The sequence below is a fragment of the Pteronotus mesoamericanus genome, unplaced genomic scaffold (assembly GCF_021234165.1).
Source record: "Pteronotus mesoamericanus isolate MK-2021 breed Mesoamerican mustached bat unplaced genomic scaffold, CSHL_Meso_final scaffold_36, whole genome shotgun sequence".
In the NCBI taxonomy this organism is placed as follows: domain Eukaryota; kingdom Metazoa; phylum Chordata; class Mammalia; order Chiroptera; family Mormoopidae; genus Pteronotus; species Pteronotus mesoamericanus.
The window spans coordinates 23,765,606-23,783,242 of record NW_026555313.1 but is presented as its reverse complement, the minus strand read 5'-3'; the positions used below and the strand labels follow the sequence as shown (position 1 = coordinate 23,783,242).

Sequence of the window (17,637 nt, the reverse complement as noted above, 5' to 3'; positions counted from 1 at the left end):
AAAAGAAGACCAGAACTATGAACATAAAATGGCAAAAAAAAAAAAAATACATCTATCTATCAACAATTGAATCTAAAAATCAATCTAAGAGAACAAGAAGAACAGAGACAGAATCATTGATATGGAGAGCTATTTGATGGCTGCCTGATGGGTGAGGGTTTGGGGGAATATGAGAAGAGGTGAAGGGATTAAGAAGTACAAATAAGTAGTTACAGAATAACCATGGAGATGTAAAGTACAGTATAGGAAATGGAGTAGCCAAAAAACTTATATGCATGACCCATAGACATGAACAATGGTGAGGGGATTGCCTGAGGGAGTCAAGGGTGCTGGGTTGAGGGGAGCAAAGGGGGATAAATTGGGACAACTGTAACAGCATAATCAATAAAATATAATTTTAGGGAAAGAAATAATCTGTAGGTTTGGATTCCCTTATAGCATTCAAAGTGACAATGGACAAACATTCCCTTCAGAAATATCCCAGAAGATAGGACAGGCACTATACATTCAATGGAAACTACATGCATCTTGGAGACATCAATCTACTGGAAGACTGAGAAAATGAACCACCCTGAGAAAATAAAGACAACCCTGGTGAAAGCATGCCCGGAAACACATTTGAAATGGGGTCAGGCACTCCCTATTGCCTTGCTCCAGGTTAGGATAGTGCCCCAAAATGGGCTTAAGTTAAACCCTTTTGAAATAGCCTATGGGAGACCCTCCCAAATTTCTGTTTTAGGAATACTCCCCCTTTAGATTCAGTACATGAATCAAAAATCGAACCATATGTACAACCTCTCTGGCAGACACAATTTTGCACAAGTTTGGTCATTGCAGGTCCATCTACCTGTCTGACCAGCTCTTATATCCATTCCAACTAGGACACTGAGTCTTACTAAAGACCTGGAAGACTCAAGGTCCAGAACAGCAGTTAGCTGAGCAATTGACAAGTCCCTATGACTGCTGACAACACACTCTTCCCTAAAGCTCACAGGAATCAAGCCCTGGATCTACCATACATGGATAAAGTGGGTGCCACCTGAGGAGGACTTGGATCTTGCTGCTGCTATTGATACTGGAAGGAAAGCTGGACCTGCACTCCTGAAAGAGATTTAAAGTTCCTCTTTCGGAAAGGGACTGTGCCTCCCAAAGCTAAGTGACAATGTTTCTTTTTATTTTATTTTTGCATTTCCCAGACAGCAGCTTCCTCAGCAAATTTATTCTGCTATTGGGTGTGCCACCATCAGGGTTAGATCACAGGGATCCTTTAGTCCCTGCAGTTTCTGATTTCACCAAAATTCCCCCTGCACTGCTAGACATATCCCTCACTAAACACTTATTTTTCTGCACAGTGTCTCACTTTGGAAGCTCATCTGCAATACCATCTCTTGAAACATGAAGCAGTCCGCCAGCTTTGCTTGTTCAGCAGTGCCACCCTCAAGACACCTCACATGCCACCTTCCGAAGACAGCAATCCTTCTCCCTCACATAAAGGCTTCCTTTTGTTCCTGACCTCAACTTCCTTTGTTAGTGAGAATCTCTGGACCCAGAGATAGACAAGACTATGTCCTTTACCAGCAGGAAGTAACTACAGAAAAATGAGACCTTTGTCCATTTACCCTTGAAAGATTACAAGGGTCCAGAGTTTTGAAGGGGGGAACTGTTACTGTAAAACAGTCAGTTGGAGCACCAGGGGAGTCTCCATCCATTGGCCAAGGTGGTGGCAGAAGGAAGTTCTTACACTGAGCGCACTGAAAGCTAGAAATATGAATGACAGGGCCCAAGTTTGTGTAAAAAGTTAAAAAGATAAATGGGTAGGGCCCAAGGATGTTAGAAACTAGAAAGATGCACAGGGCCCAAGTGTATGGAAAGCTAGAAAGATAATTGGATTAGAAAAAAAGCCCTCCCCTCCCTATCCCTATAAGAACTGCAAGCCTGAGCAGGAAGGTTGAGATGGTCTTTGAAACGGGAGTCCACCATTCTTCCAGGTTGTGTGGCACCTGAGTAAATCTCTTTCCTTTTGCACCAGCACCTGACTTAACGAGTTTGGCTTTTGTGGTGACAGGCAGGCAAACCTGTTTTTTTGTTGTTGTTGTTCAGTAACACTATCAGGTACTGTATTTGCCTGTTTACTTGTCTGCAGCCTGCACCAGACTCAGTTCAGTGAGGGCAGGGATCATATGTGTTCTTCACCTTTATAATTCATCACTTAGTCTAGTAGCTGCAACTCAGTAAGGGTTCAAGATATGTTTGTTAAATTCTGTACCTTAGTAAAGTTCATTGGGATTAATAGTTATTTTATTGTGCTATATTTTTCTAACCTAAAAATAAACCTATATAATTTATATAATCAGAAAACACATTAAATGTTCAAAATAAATAAAAGAGGGCCTTGTTAGTGTGGCTCAGTTGGTTGGAGTGCTGTCCCATACACCAAAAGATTGGGGTTCAATTCCTGGTGAGGGTACATACCTCAATTGCAGATTCAACCCCCAGTTGGGTTGTGTATTGCAGGCAATCAATTGAAGTTTCTCTCCTTCCTCTCTCTCTAAAATTAATAAACTTTTTTTTAATTTAAAAATAAAATAAAGATGCCATTAAAAATAGCAAAGTCAAAGACCAAGATTGCGGGTTTAATTACTGGCCATTACAAGAATCAACCAATGAATGCATGCATAAATAAGTGGAACAACAAACTGATGTTTCCCTTTCTCTTTCTCTGTCTCTCAAAACAAAATGAATTAAAATTTAAAAATATGGCAAAGTCAAAAATAGCAAAGTTATAGTAAAATCAGGAATTTGTACATGAAGTTTATTAACAAGTGAATTATAGCTTTGTCTCTCTTTTAAAATACAATAGCAAAATATATTTATTTCATCAACTTTATTCATTCAAAAGCATGGTTATAGCAATACTTCATGAGATACCAATCTCATTTTAGTTCAGATTGATACCACTGAAGAAGGCTAATAGCTTTAATTTAGCAATTTTGTGACGAAAAATTCCACAGCCACGTAGACTCAATTTTTACAGAGCAAAAATTTCAAGATAGTTCTGGGATCCACGTGTCTCCAAAATTTGAGGCAATGTATTGCTATCTAGCACAGTCTAATTCATCTCAATCTGCTTCTTTTGAAAATAAGCCTCAATTTTGGCTAGGTAATTCAGACACATTCTGAGATTTGTTCTTTAAAAGCTGCCACATAAACTTAAAGCATAATTCATACTCATCAAAAGCTGTGGATCTGTTCTGAAAGTGTACAAATGGATAAAGTTGATAAAATTATGTTTTCTGTATTTTTTGCATTCATTTTTAAAATTCCTATATTTATGATCAGTCTCTTCTTCACTACAAAATATGGGTTCCATTGAGCTCTGAGTAGCTCAACACTGGAAGCTGAGCACAATCTCCAGTTACCACCCACTCAATCTACAGGTCCAGTGGAAATCTGAACACCTGCTCTCCTATCAACAAGTTTCTTGTGAAATTTAAAGTTCAGCCCTGGCTGGTGTGGCTCAGTGGGTTGAGCACTGGTCTGTGAACCAAAGGGTCGTCGGTTTGATTCCCAGTCAGGGCACATGCCTGGGTCATAGGCCAGACCCCTGGCTGGGGGCATGCAAGAGGCAACCACACATTGATGTTTCTCTCCCTCTCTTCCTTCTTTCCCCTCTCTAAAAAGAAATAAATAAAATATTTTTGAAAAAGTTAAAGTTCAATGTGTTTGGCTATCTTGTTAATATGGGTAAACAAACTGCTCCTCTGTGAACCACTGGGAATTGCATTTCTTACATCAGGGGAAATGGCTTGATAAATCTGAGTTTTCATGACTATATATCACTATATACAAGTTAACCAAATATCCACACTCTGCCACACTTTCTAAATATCCCATGTTCTGTGACTAGCATAGACAGGATTATGGGGAATATTAACAGTTCCATGCTGCCTCCCAAAAGCATGTGCCCTGCACCCCGTGGTGCAGATAAGCCTCGGAGTGGCCTGAATGATTATCTAGGCCACGCTTCATTTTAAAGCTGAGGAAGTTGAGGACCAGAAAGAAGTCGTCTGCTTAAGGTCACGTGGTATGTCTGTGGCACACTCAGGTTTTCTGTCCCTGGTCTAGTGCTCTGATATCTTGCAGCAGCTTGCCTGTTCTGAGTCCTGTGTAAGGTCCCCAGAACAGGAACCAGGGACACAGAGTTTGCTAGTATCCATTACTCTTTGAAACTGGTCCACATTTAGAAATGAATTTTTATTATGATGAAACCTTCATAAGACTTCCCCTCCTGACTGCGAACTGGTACAACCACTATGGAAAACAGTATTGAGACCCCTCAAAAAATTAAAAAACTACCTTATGAGTCAGCAATTCCACTTCTGAGTATTTATCTGAAGAAATCCAAAACACTAATTCAAAAAGATACATGCAGTCTATGCTCATTGCAGCATTATTTACAATAGCCAAGATACGGAAGTAACCTAAATTTCCATCGATAGATGATTGGATAAAGAAGATGTGGTACATATATACAATGGAATGCTACTTGGCCATAAAAAAGGATGAAATCTTACCATTTGCAACAGCATTGATGGACCTACTGGGTATTTTGCTAAGTGAAATAAGCCAGACAAAGACAAATACCATATGATTTCACTTATATGTGAAATCTAAAGAACAAAATAAGCAAACAAAACAGAAACAGATTCATAGAGAATAAACTGATGGCTGCCAGATTTGGGTGCAGGGGGTTGTGGAGGTTAGATGAAAAAGGTGAAGGAAATTAAGGCGTACAGATTGGTACTTTCAAAATAGTCAAGGGGATGTAAAGTACTGCATAGGGAAGAGAGTCAATAATATTGTAATAACTATGTAAGGTGCCAGGTGGGTACTAGAATTATCTGGGGGACTACTTCATAAATTATATAAATGTATAACCACTGTGCTGTATACTTGAAACTAAAATAATATTAAATGTCAACTGTAACTGAAAAATTTTAAAAAGACTTCTCCCTCCCAATCTGTCTCTTCTGAGGTAATGGTTACTTCTCATCTACAACCAAATGATAGCTACTATTCTCACATTCCCCATCTTATAGATGAGAAAACTGAGGCACTCTGAGGTTACATAACTTGCCCAAGGTCACAAAGTTAATTAGCGGAGCTGGAGTCAAATCCAGGCAGTTGAGATCAAGAGTCCATGCTCTAGACTCTGTTATGTCCTGGAACAACTTGTTCAAAAAAGGGAAATGAAGATGAAGATTCCTGTACTAGCCAATTTACTTCTTTCTGATTGACTTTTTGCAACAGCTTCATCCTTGAAACTCTTTTGTCTTTGAAAGCATCTACTTTCCACGTGTCTCTTCCTCCCTGAAGGAACTTCTTAGCAGACCCAGTATTGTATCACCTACCTCACATCACTATGTGGTCCCTGTTTCTGATCCTCCCCCTCCGTGAACACCACAGCTTCACTGTCCCATTGCCTTTCAAAGGATAACCAGTTGTCCAGTTTATAAACTCCAAACTGACTTTAATAAATTAAATTCCAAGCCATCAGACAGCAATGGACATCATCATCTCCCAACACACCAAGGTGCAAACCTGCTCATGCTCCATCATCACACAGTCTTCAAATAAAGCCCCTAAAGCCATCTGCCCAGGAAAGAATTCCCACTAGGCCTCCAAATCCCTCCTCCCAAAAAAGCCACTACTCATGGAGAAGGCATCAAGTACAAAAACGATAATAAAGGGAAAGAAGGGATGAGGGGCAGAAGAGGAGGCAGAGAGGTGGGGAGTACCTGCCCCCCATCCTGGGCACTGGCCCAACTTTGTATGAGCTGCCAATGTCCTAAAAGGGAGACACTGGTGCTGGTCAGAGTAGGGACATAAGGAAGGTGTGGGAGCCCCATCCCAAAGGGAATTGCCTATCCTTCTGAGACAGGAAAAAAGGGTCACCTGGGAGAGATGCCCTCTATCATCTGTTTGCTGAGAGTCCTGGACTACACATATAAATAGAAAAGAGAATAAATAAGGGAGGAAGGATCAGCTGAGGTCCTGAGCACCCTGGGACTCTCTGAGGGGACAGTGTCAACAGGAGGCAACCTGTTCTGAGGAATGCCCACCCATGCCAGGACAGAGTCCTCCTCTGACTCCTAGCCACCTAGCCACCCACTGTATGTCCTCAGCAAGAGGTGCTCATCTCTCACATGCTTCCCACTGCAAGTACCTTTCCAATTGGCCCCAGAGTCCAGGGTAGACAGGGCTTCCTGGAACCCAGAGGGCTTCCCTGGCCCAGGATGTTGGGAATGCAGGAAGGGGAATGGAACGGGATATGGGGAATGGGTTGAGAGGACTCCTGCCCTCCCGTAGCTCAGGACATGAGGAGTACCCTCATAGCTGGGGGCTGGGGTTGCCATTGGCCTTGGGTTTGGATTTAAAGGAAAAGCGCTTAATAAGGCGGCGAGAAAAGCTGCCAGCCTTCTTTCGGACACTGGGTGTGGTTGACGTGTTGGAGAGGTCATCGTGTGATTGGCTCAGACCAGCTTCTTTCTGTCGATGTCTCCGTCGGAAGATGAGCTTGGTACCACTGCGCAGGAAACTCACTGTGGGGGAAGAGGGGAGGTTGAGGCAGAGAGAGAGGCACGAAGGAGGTGTGGTGAAGTAGGGAGCAGAGAAAAGACCAAGCATGGTGGGATCAACGACGCAGAACAGAACCAGGTCCTTGGCCTAGAAGCCAGGCTTCCTTAAGAAAGAAAGTAGAGACAAAACATGACCTTTGTCCTTCCTGAGGAAAAAATGGTGGTGCTCATGGGATTCTGTGTGCACTCCTGGCTGCTGGACCTGAGGAGGAATATCATGGGACCGGGGGCTCTATGAAGACAAACTGAAAACTGGGCCTTTTTTCAATGGAAAGACAAAGGCTAAGCAGGGCGGTGTTTCTCAAAAAATCATCCTTAGAGACAGATGTGAAGAAACAAGGCTGGTTGAAATGGACTTATTGACAAAATTCCAGGATGTAAGCAGGAGGAGGTACATCTGGAAAACTTCGAAGAGGTAAATCCAGACCAATATAATGAGGAAAGTGCTTACACAGCATGCTTTAGACTCAGGAATTTCACTATCACAAGAAGTGATACAGGCTTAAATCATAAATAGTTTAACACATTTATGGTTGATAGACTCATTGACAGAGGGATGGAAATATTTGGGGGCAACCACTTCATCTTTAGAAGTTAGAAGTACCACCGCTATCCACAAACTGTGTCACTGCTAGAGAGACACTCCTAGGGTTAGCCCAGGGTAGGATTTCTTATACACACAGGGGGAAAAAGTACATAATGAAAGAAAAGAAAAGAAGAAACAAAAGAACAAGGGAAGGGATATGAACACTTAAACACAGAGGGGGAAAATGGTGGTACATGACGCTACAGGACCCAAAGCATCAAGTTCCCTCTCTCTAATTTAGCTTGGCTGAAACAGGCTAGGATCTCTGGCAATCCTAAGGAGAGGGAGGACAAGGCAAATTGGCTTGAGGCTTTCATATTCCTAAGGGTCCAGCAGGACCCAGGTCATGATACGGGGTATAAGAGAAGGTGGGGGAAGGCCCTGGCCAGGTGGCTCAATTGGTTAGAGCATCATCCTGATGTGCCAAGATGGGCAGGTTCAATCCCCAGTCAGGGCACATATAAGAATTAACAAATGAATGCATAAATAAGTGGAACAACAAAATTAATAGTTCCCCCTCTCCCCCTTCCTCTCTCATTCTAAAATCAATAAAAATTAAAAATAAAAGAATGGGGGCCTGCCAATATCTCCCTACCTTTGTGATCCTTGAGACTGCGGGTCTCTAGGGCACCAGTAGATCCTGTTTCTGACTCAACATCATCCACAGACGGCCTCTCAGAAATGTCCGAACGTGTTGTCTCATCTGCTTCCTGGACACTTGTGGGACTGGAGAGAGCATCTAGGGGTCCTGGAAACATGGCTGGTGGGTCATCTGAGGGAGGCGAAGAGAGACCTCTGCTGTTCCCTGCATAATCCTGCATGGAGGCTTCCAGAGATGCCGCATAGCCCAGGGACAGTGCCAACTCGTCCTGAGCAATAGGCACCTGGCAAGAGTGACAAGTTTCAATGGATCAGAGTGACCCATTAGGGCTTTCTCCCTATCCCAGCTCCTCTCCCCAGAGGCCTGTTACCTTGGAAACACCAGAGATAATGAGAGTGCTACGCTTAGTGGGTGTCTTCTTGGCTGCTCGCCCACTGGGTTCAGTCAGCTGGCGAATCGCTGTCTCTGCTACAGGGTCCAAGCCGTTGGAAAGATGGCTCTCCCCTGCTGGGGATACAGAGGGTGGACAACCTACTCCTCCCTAGCTCCTTCTTGGACTGGAACTTCTGTGGCCCACCCAAAGTGGTTTTTCTACTCTGGGGCCCCAGTACCAGCCAACATTTACACTTCCCAGTTCCCCACTCACGGCTGATGCTGTGGGAGGTACTGCTGGAGCCACTGCTCTCACTCAGCACAGTTGTTGTCTTCTCAGTCACCTCCACCTTGGACGGGGAACGGGAGGGGGAGTCTGGTGGGTAGGAGAAGGTCAGTGAGCTGGGAGGTGCTTTAGAGTGGCCCCCACCCCCGTCTTTTTTGAGATGTAGACTTTGGTGACTCAGAAGGCAGGGGTGACTAAGAGATGATTAATCACAGGAGTGATTAAGACGATGCCATGGAGACAAAAAGACCACAGGAACCAATGGGAGTGTGTGAAAGTGCTGTGGGACCCCCTGAGGGTTTGGGGAGATGCCATAAAAATATTGAGAGGTGCAGCGATGGCAGGGGTAACTCCAAGGGACCACCCCACAGATAGGAGAAATGTCATGGAGGGACCCTTGCAGTAGAAGAAATGCCACGGAGGCTACTGGGTGTGTTGAAGGATCCCACAGGGTACTGGAAGGTTGATGGTAGAATGAGGGACAATTAGGCAGTCAAGGCTGGAGAAAGAGAGCGGAACAGACCTGAGAAAAGACAGAGGGAACTCGAGGAGGTAGAAGTGGGAGAGTCACATGTGAGGGGTCGGTGGATCCAGGATTGAAGTGAAAGGGGAATAGCTGGGCAAATGGGGGGTTTTAACAGAAAGTTTGAGAGACAAAGATAATGAGGGAGATGTGGCCAAAAACCAGGGATAGCTGAAAGTAGAGCGTTCCTTTGCTCTTTCCCTGTTCTGCCATAGATCTGAATGAAGTTCAGGGTCCCTGCCTAGAGCGGGGATCTCAGGCTCCCTCTTGTTACCTAGTTTGCCATCTACACGAGGCCGGGACTGGACAGTGGTGACTGTGGTGACAATAGTGCCATCAGGCATGATGGTCCGGTCTAGCTCAATCTTCTTGGTAGGTGTGATGCTGGGGCGCGGCGTGGAAGGGGTGGGAGTGCCCAGGTTCTGGGGTGAGCCCTCCTCATACTGAAGCTGTCAAGGGGTGGAAAAGCAAAGAGGCCAGGCCTCAAAGTCTGCCCTCCCCTCTCTCCTTCCACCTTCCCCCAGGAATCAGCTTCTTACCTCCACTGCCACAGTGGCTGCTGGTCCTAGGGCTTTCCCTGGCCCAGGGGTGAGTGGGCACACCTGTCTTCGGGACAGTGGTCTGGAAGGGGAGCCCACAGGCAGTGTGGCCTGGCCTAGGAGTTCAGCTGGGAAAAGGGGTAGCACTGTGAGCTGGGCCCATGACCAGACTCTACTCAGTGCCCAAGAGGTGCTCCGTCCTGCCTCATACTCACTGCCTCCACAGCTGCTGCTCCTCAGCACCTTGAGGGCCAGCTCCCGGCTCTGGGGGCCCAGATCCCTGTGGCCAAAAGAAGGAGGGGCAGGGAGGGGGAAGGTTAGAAAAGGGAATCCACCCTGGAGTGATCACGAGAGGCAGAGAGAGATATACATAAATAAGGTGGTACAAGTGCTCCAAAAAGATTAAATCCTGCCCTCCAAATACTTTCTCTTCCCAAGAGAATGGGACAGGGCTTGAGTGGAGGGCATGCTCCTTAGCTGGGCATTCAAATCCTTCCTGGTCCTGCCCCACCCTGCCTTCCATATCTCTATGTCAAACCACCATCTTTCCTTTGCTTAAGCTCTTTCCTCTGCCAAGAACACTTGTCCCTCACAGTCTGTAGAAATCTTTCTCTTACTCGAAGATGAGATTTTTATGGATTTTTAAAGTTGGTTTGAGAGAAAGAGAGAGAGAGAGGGAGAGAGAGGAAAGGGGGAAGGGAGAGAGATCGATTTGTTATTCTACTTATTTATCGTTGATTTTTGTATGTGCCCTGACCGGGGATCAAACCTGCAACCTTGGCATATCAGGACAACGCTCTAACCAACTAAGCTACCTAGCCAGGGTTAAGGTGTGGTTGAAAAAGCATTTCCTCCACGAAGCCTACTCTGATCTTTATTCCCCTACAGGAATTAATCTCCCCCATGAAAGTACTTCCATGCACTTTTTGTAAACTTCAGCTGGAGCACTTATACCATCCTCTTACACCATCTGTCTCCGTCTCAAGACTGAAATCAAATCAGAGTAGGGAGTGTATCTTGTTCATGTCTGTATACCCAGGATGTAGGTTGGGGCCTGGCATACAAAAAGTGTACACCAAGGTTTAGTGAAAACAGCTGGTTCATGCCAGGGCTATGCTGAAAGTGGGGTGATTCTCAGTCCGCCCATTGGAGAACGGAGGTTGGGACAAGGGAGTCACTCCTTACAATGTGAGGTCCTCAGTCCATTCCACCTCAGGACCAGCCCTTGTGGGTTTGGTCCACTTCTGTTGCATGGGGTTGTCGAGCTCAGCTACACAGCATAGTTCCCCAGTGCCTACAAGGAAACAAATTAGTAGATGCTCATATCAAAGATGGGAAGCCACTGAGGAAGAGAGAGGCCATACCCTTGGCAGAAGGGCAAGGAATATGCCCTTCTTGATGCCCTTCTTGGCCATTCTGCCAAGGAATGCCTACAACCATATGCTTGGTAGTCCTCTACCCAGTTCTAGTTCTCACCTTCCAGCTCACTTCCCAGGTGCGATGCTTGAAGCTGCCGTAGGAATAACCGGGTAGGTTTGGGGATGGCTGGCTGGGCATGGGATACCATGGGTGGCTTCTTACTGGGCAACTAAGAGCAAGAAATAAAACCAGAATTCTGACATAGTACCCTGAAGACGGTAAGCCTGTAAATTATTTGATTTGAGTGCCTACTCACCAGACCTCCAGGACCAGAGCAAGCCCTGAGGTTGACCATCATGGCTGGCTGGGTACTGACTATGGCATCCTCAACCAGTTCCTCAATAGTGGAGAGCTCTACTTGTTCTTCACCTCTCTGCAATGAGGAGAAAGGGAGAACCAGGAGGTGAAGCCCCCAGCTCTCCTCCCTGTTCTGCCTCTCCCCTGCACTCCCAGCCTTGCTTGCTTCCTTACCTCTCTGGTCTGCAGCTTGGGAAGCACTCTCAGGCTGAGATCTGGGCGATCATTGAAGGCCCAGGATATAAGCAGCCCCTCACCAGGGATTTCCTCCAGATTGACTTCCAACTGGGAACAGGGACAAAGGGGTTGAGTTGACTTGCTTTACTCCTCTGACTATTCCCACTCCCCAGGACCCTCCCTTCTCAAATTCCATCTCAGAAAGGAACCAACTGAAAGAGCTGAGGCAACTAAACCACCCCCTGCCCAACTCTGTTTCCCACACCCCCTCCACCTGTGTTGATGGCAGTGTCAGAATGATGTGGTAGGTCTCCATGGAGACAGCAGCTGGGGACTGTTGGGTCACAGAAATTGGGAACATAACCTCCTCAGCAGAGAGCTGGCAATGCAGCACCTGAGAAAGGCAAGGCATGGAGACAAAGAGAATTAGGCATGGAGGAAGGATGCTCAATCCTGCCCTGCAATGGGTCAGTAGACCCCTCCCCACTTCAGTTGTCCTTTTACTTTTTTACTTTTTTTATTAAAAAATTTTAATTGATTTTAGAGAGAGAGGAAGGGAGAGAGAGGGAAACAGCGACTTGTGCTACTTATTTATACATTCAGTGGTTGATTATTGTATGTGCCCTAACCAGGGATTGAACCCACCACTTTGGCATATCAGGACGATGCTCTTACCAACTGAGCTCCCTGGCCAGGGCTCAGTTGTCCTTGAGAATTCATTCCCTTGGGGCCACAAGTCCATAAAAGAATCATATAAAAGCCAAAGACTCTTCTCTCCAGAAAAATGCCGATATAAACACATATATTTTGCATGTAATGTTAGTGGGATCTCAGCCCTCCTGAAGCCAATCCTTAGATCCCTAAGTTATTCATCAACTTCAGGTTAAGAACCCTTCAACTAAAGGGAACTTTTGGGATCAGCCCCCTCTGAGACCCTAAAGAAGGCATTGCCCATAAGACCCTTACCATGGTGTGCTCTGATTGGTCTACGCAGGTCACATGACTAATGCTGGCTCTGGGTGGGAGTTGGGGCACCTCCTCAAAGGCGATTTGGATGGAGCTCTGAGGGAGTAATGTGGACATAGGATCAGGTCTCTGGAGTTACCTCCTGCAGTGCTGGCCTGCTCAGTTGCTGGCTGGGCCCTGGCAATGCTGAGGCCTCAGCTGCAGGCTGGCTTCGGACCCCTCCTTGGCTCAGAGCTTTAAAATAGCAAGTGTTCTCCTTGAATACCACCTCTCAAGGGGACTGCAACTGCTAGGGAGAACTGGGAAGCTAGACCATTTCAAAGGCTAGATCACCTTGAGCAGAAGACCTCCTGGAATACCAGGAGCTTCCCTCTTCTTCCCCCAGCTTCTTCTTCATCTTCCGCCCTACACCCAAAGAAAGGGACACATAGAAAAAAATAATAAAGGTGTTAGTTGCCACCTATATATAAGAGCTGGGCAGAGAGAGACTAGGCTGAGCTAAGGGTAAAAGCAGTAAGGCCACTTAGTGAAGACGAGCTGAAGAAAGGAGGCTAAGCCTTCTTCTAGATGAAAAGGATGCGAATGCACAAGATTATGACTCTACCTGTATTCTTGGAGATGAAAACAGCTCAGCATGGCCTTGGGGAACTTTACCAGAGGGACTGGGAAGAAATGCAAACTCAAAGGGCTCAAGAGTCCAGGGGCCTGGTTAATTCCTCAAGGCAGACAGTAGAGTGGGATTAGGGAGCAAAAAGCTCCTGAGCTTAGGTCTTGAAAGAGCTTCCAAATTCTTCCACAGAAGTGGATGCAACCTACTGTGGCCCTATCTGGAGAGCAGGATGGAAAGAATTGAGCAGGGAGCACGGACTGAGCTGACAGCTCTTTCTTGGGTCTTGGGATGGGAGGAAACAAATCCATAGGGCTCATTTGACTAGCAAACCAAGGGAAGCCAATTTCGCTGCTCTTGCAGTTGTCTCATTTAAAGGCCAGGCCCAGGGAGATGGGAGATGAATGCTTAGAACCTCAGTCTCCCCACCCCCTGCAAGGGGGACCAATGTCCAGCTGAGTCAGCTGCCGTAGGGAGTCACTCCTGACCCAGGAACAAGGTACAGGGAGAGCATGGTGGAGGTATGAGTTCAAGATGTAGACTGAAAGATGCCATGTGGGTTTCTGCTGGCCAGCTGGGCAGGAGACAGAGCAGTTTCTTGCGTGGTCACTTGTTTCCAGGCATCTGGGGAGCCAGTAGAGTAAAGCCCTCACACTAGCAGTGGCTGGAAATCAAGAACCCTCTTAACAAGGGCCTTGATGGACTGGATAGCACGGAGAGATTACTGGGCCAGGATGGGTGGGGGCCCTGTGAGAGGAAGACCTCTACCTCCCACCCCACCTTTCAGTCTTATGACCACACTTCCTGCTCCACCTCTTGGGAAGCCAAATGCCCATGGTGCAATGGGAGGAAGTAAGTTAGGCTAGTTTGTGACTCTCAAAGGGCACTTCAAGGCTCATCTACTGGGAAGAACGGTAGACTGTCAGTCTGCTCTCCACCTAAACACCTTTCCCTCAAGACATCAGCATGGAAAGTGGAAAATTATGTGTTGGATTGTAGCAGGGAATTACTGAACAGTGAGGGTAGGAGGTAATTCAGGCTCCTTAGGACTCCACCTGATCACACCAGGGATTTGGGATACAAAATGTTAACTGGGTGTGGTGGCAGGAGAACCAGACAAATTCCTTGTGAAGGTGCACCTGTCTCCCTTCTCCCTTCTATCCTTGCCTCCCACCAACCTAATCTGCACCAACTAAGAAAAAGTGCCCTCAGGCACAGGGATTAGCGTTGCTCTGAGAACAGCAAGTTGTGCAGGGAACCAGGACCACGAGAATAGAGAATTTGGGACACAGCAGGATTCCTACAACCTCCAGCCTCACCTGCACCCTTTTCTCTAGTCTCAGAAAGGAAGAGTAGCCATGGAGCCCCAGTTGATCCCCACTCCCATCTGGACCCCCTGAGCGAGCAGTCCCTCCCCTGGAAGGAAAGGTTGAGTGAGGGGACCACCTAGGTGTTCCTGTCCAACTCACCCCGTCCCTGCAGGCCTGCTCGTTGAGCGCTCGCACCCAAGCCCGCTGCCAGTTCTCCCGGAAAGACTTGAAGGCGAAAAGTGACGCCAGGAGGCCCTGGACGCCTGGCTCCTCCGGGCCGCCGGGCCGAGTGGCCCGCAGCCTTAGCAACGAGTGCCACACGCCCAGCTTCCGCAGGGAACCCACGGGCTCGACAGCTAAGGCGGGTCCCGGGCTCTGGGCCTCTTGGGCCCGCACCAGACACAAGCCCCGAGTATACTGCAGCAGCCAGCCGAACACCGTGAGCAGCGAGGCAGCGAAAAGGACCAACAGAGCCGCCCAGCCCAAGTCCCGCTGCCCCCAGCCAGGATCCATGCTCCTCGCGGGCTCCGCTCCCAGTTCCAGTCCTAGTCCTAGCTCGGGCTCAGCCGCTGCCCCGGGGGAGCATGGCCCAGGCGGGCCGTGGGGCGGGGGAGGGCCCCCCCGGGGCTGGGCGAGCGAGCTCGGGAGCTGTCCGGGACTAGGTACCCGGGTCTGGTGGTTGCCAGAGATCAGTAAGAGGTGGTCCTGGGGGTCGCGACGCCGGGATCCTCTCCGTGGTCAGGTCGTTCCTCTGTCCGACAGTACGACTCAGGTTAGTCGCCGGCCCGCGCCGGACTCCTCCCACCCAATGCGCGGGTCCGGCCGGATTGCGGCGGGGACTCGTCTGCAGAAACCAGGGTCTCCTAGCCGGCGGGACCCGCTCTGGAAGGGATGCGTGCGCAGAAAGGTACACTGACAACACGGCCGGCGCCCCGCCCCCACCCGACCTTAAAGGGACCGCACCCGCGCGGGGTGGGGCTTGGAAAGGCCCTAGCTAAAGCTCTGGACGGGGGCAAGAGGACACAGCGGGAGGAGAGGTGGTTCCCGGGTTGAAAATAGGCGGGATACTGGACCACCCTGCCCCCTCCTGGAGTTGGGGTACTCCCCGGTCCCTGAGCTCAACGCAAGAGTAAATTTTAACTTACCTGAGATGCCGCCACCGCTTTTCCCTATGCTTCTTAGATTTCTATAGTTTGGAAGCCTGTAGACTGCATTGCCCCTTCTCCCAACATGCGCAGGGGCAGCAGCTTCTTGGTTGCTATTTCCTGGCCGAAGTTAGGCTGTGTGTGTGTGTGTGTGTGTGTGTGTGTGTGTGTGTGTGTGTGTGTGTGTGTGTGTGTGTGTTGGGCTGTGTGTGTGTGTGTGTGTGTGTGTGTGTGTGTGTGTGTGTGTGTGTGTGTGTGTGTTGGTGCAGACCACCCTCCTAGATATAAGTGCCAGGCAGGGATCCAGCTGATACTAACCGGAACACTGAACCTGAACCTGGTAGAGGTTGAGAATAGAACACGGAATATTATTCCCCCCCACACTCCTACCACTCTTCCCCTTGGAGATAGGAACACCCTATTAACCTCCTTGCTGCTGTGAGCTTGTTCTGGAGATAGTTCTCAAGCCCGGGCCTGCTTGGTTTTTGTTGTTTAAAGTATGAGGAAATTTTTTTTAATTGATTTTTAAAGAAAGAGGAAGGGTGAGAGAAAGAGGCCAACATTGGTTTTGCTGTTCCACTTATTTATGCATTCATTGGTTGTGTCTTATATGTGCCCAGACTGGGAATCAAATACACAATCTTGGCATATCCAGATGATGCTCTAACCAACTGAGCTACCTGGCCAGGATGGGCCTGCCAGTTTTTTAAAAATAATTTAGTTTATGCCCTGATCAGTGTGGTTCTGTTAAGTGGTCATCTTTCAGCAAAATGAAAGGCCACTGGTTCAATTCCTGGTCACAGTACATGCCTGTTTGTGGGTTTGGTCTCCAACTTGGGGCACGTAAGAGAGGCAGCTGATCAATGTTTCTCTCTCACATCCATGTTTCTCTCCCTCTCTTTGTCCCTCCTTTCCCCTCTTTAAAAATATATAAATAAAATCTTTTAAAATAATAATAATAATATATTTCCATAGTAACACCTCCTGCCTACAGAGCATGTGTATAGGGAGTGGTAATAAGCAGGGATCTGGCAATCTAGCAATGGACTATCAATAGATTTATCTAGAGGACCTGCCATCCAAATATCTATTATCCCATAAGCACCCTGAAACTGGTTTATAGATATGCCTTTTACTAGATTTAAGAGAGTGGATTCCAGACCTGACTGGTGTGGTTCAGTGGGTTGGGGGTCAACCTGCAAACTGAAAGGTCACTATTTCGATTACTGGTCAGGGCACATGCCTGGGTTGTGGGCCAGGTTCCTGGTTGGGGGTGTGTGGGAGGCAGACAATCAATGTTTCTCGTGCAGATTGATGCTTCTCTTCCTCTTTCTCCCTCCCTCCCATCTCTCTAAAAATAAATAAGTAAAATCTTTAAGGAGAGAGAGAGAGTGATTTCCATCCATATAGCACAGAGGCTTGTCATTGCTTTCTGGAGGCAGGGGAAGGAAAATCCTATGAAAGGATTCAAAGGACTCACCATTCCCCAAGTAGTTCTTCTCCACAACATATTGCAAGGAATTTGACACATAGTGCCTTCCTTAGAGAAGCAACAGGGAAGATGTTAAATATCTCTCCTGTTGGTAGTCTGAGGAATAAGTACCTGGGAGTAAGCACTGCCCTTTAAAGTGTAGAGTTGCAGAGCTAGGCAGAACCTGGCAGGTCAGCATCAAGGTGCCTGAGTCAGGGTAGTGGGGGAGCCTGAAGCACCCTGGGATTTCACTGTAAGGAATGATGGAGGTGAGAGGTAAAATAGTTGTGGCCCTGCCCATCCATCTTCACTGGACTCCAAAACAACAGAAAATTCCTAGAGTGTGGGTTTCTAATCTTAAGGTAAGGAGAAGACATGAAATGAAGGAAGGAGAGAATTCAGGACCAGAACCTAGGGATGCAGGAGGGAGCCATCAGTGGACAGAGCAGTTATGGATAGGGAAGCAGGTTCCACAGGAAGTTGTCCAGGTGCAAAATTTCACTAGGAAGACCCTCTTCCCCCCAAGAACTCGTGTTTAGGAACATCTGACCTTCCAGGGGTCTCAGTTCTCTGAGACCTTGGATTTACTTCAACTCCTCCACTGAGCACTTTCATCTCTGCTACCAGATACTCCTTCACAATTCAATCCATGAGTCTCCCTAGTTAGTTCTCCTACTTTTCCTTTCATTTGTTATTTAGA

General features: G+C 47.4%; 1 protein-coding gene across 3 annotated transcripts; it reads right to left on the bottom strand.

The window, feature by feature from the left end:
• Positions 1–4,367: 4,367 nt before the first annotated feature.
• Positions 4,368–14,961, bottom strand: C2CD2L (C2CD2 like). 3 transcript variants are annotated; one of them, XM_054592395.1, is made up of 14 exons: positions 14,481–14,961; positions 12,405–12,500; positions 11,713–11,832; positions 11,436–11,546; positions 11,221–11,337; positions 11,022–11,133; positions 10,731–10,839; positions 9,761–9,825; positions 9,546–9,673; positions 9,281–9,455; positions 8,472–8,573; positions 8,196–8,332; positions 7,820–8,108; positions 4,368–6,602 (listed from the first exon to the last, which is right to left on the bottom strand). In XM_054592395.1, the coding sequence occupies exons 1-14, from the start codon at positions 14,832–14,834 to the stop codon at positions 6,391–6,393; spliced, it is 2,127 nt and encodes a 708-aa protein (XP_054448370.1). In that variant the 5' UTR covers positions 14,835–14,961; the 3' UTR covers positions 4,368–6,390. The 3 variants fall into 3 exon arrangements, with proteins under 3 accessions (XP_054448370.1, XP_054448371.1, XP_054448372.1); XM_054592396.1 differs by having other exon boundaries at positions 8,196–8,329; XM_054592397.1 differs by lacking the exon at positions 8,196–8,332 and having other exon boundaries at positions 7,820–7,996.
• Between the last annotated feature and the right edge of the window lie 2,676 nt (positions 14,962–17,637).

Bases quoted from the DNA above. Each gene is read 5' to 3' on its own strand.
- C2CD2L (XM_054592395.1), bottom strand. From the start codon at position 14,834: ATGGATCCTGGCTGGGGGCAGCGGGACTTGGGCTGGGCGGCTCTGTTG. The intron at 11,833-12,404 runs GTAAGGGTCTTA...TGCCTTTCTCAG, and splicing joins ACCAATCAGAGCACACCATG to GTGCTGCATTGCCAGCTCTC. The intron at 6,603-7,819 runs GTAGGGAGATAT...CTTCCCCCACAG, and splicing joins CAGTCTCAAGGATCACAAAG to TGAGTTTCCTGCGCAGTGGT.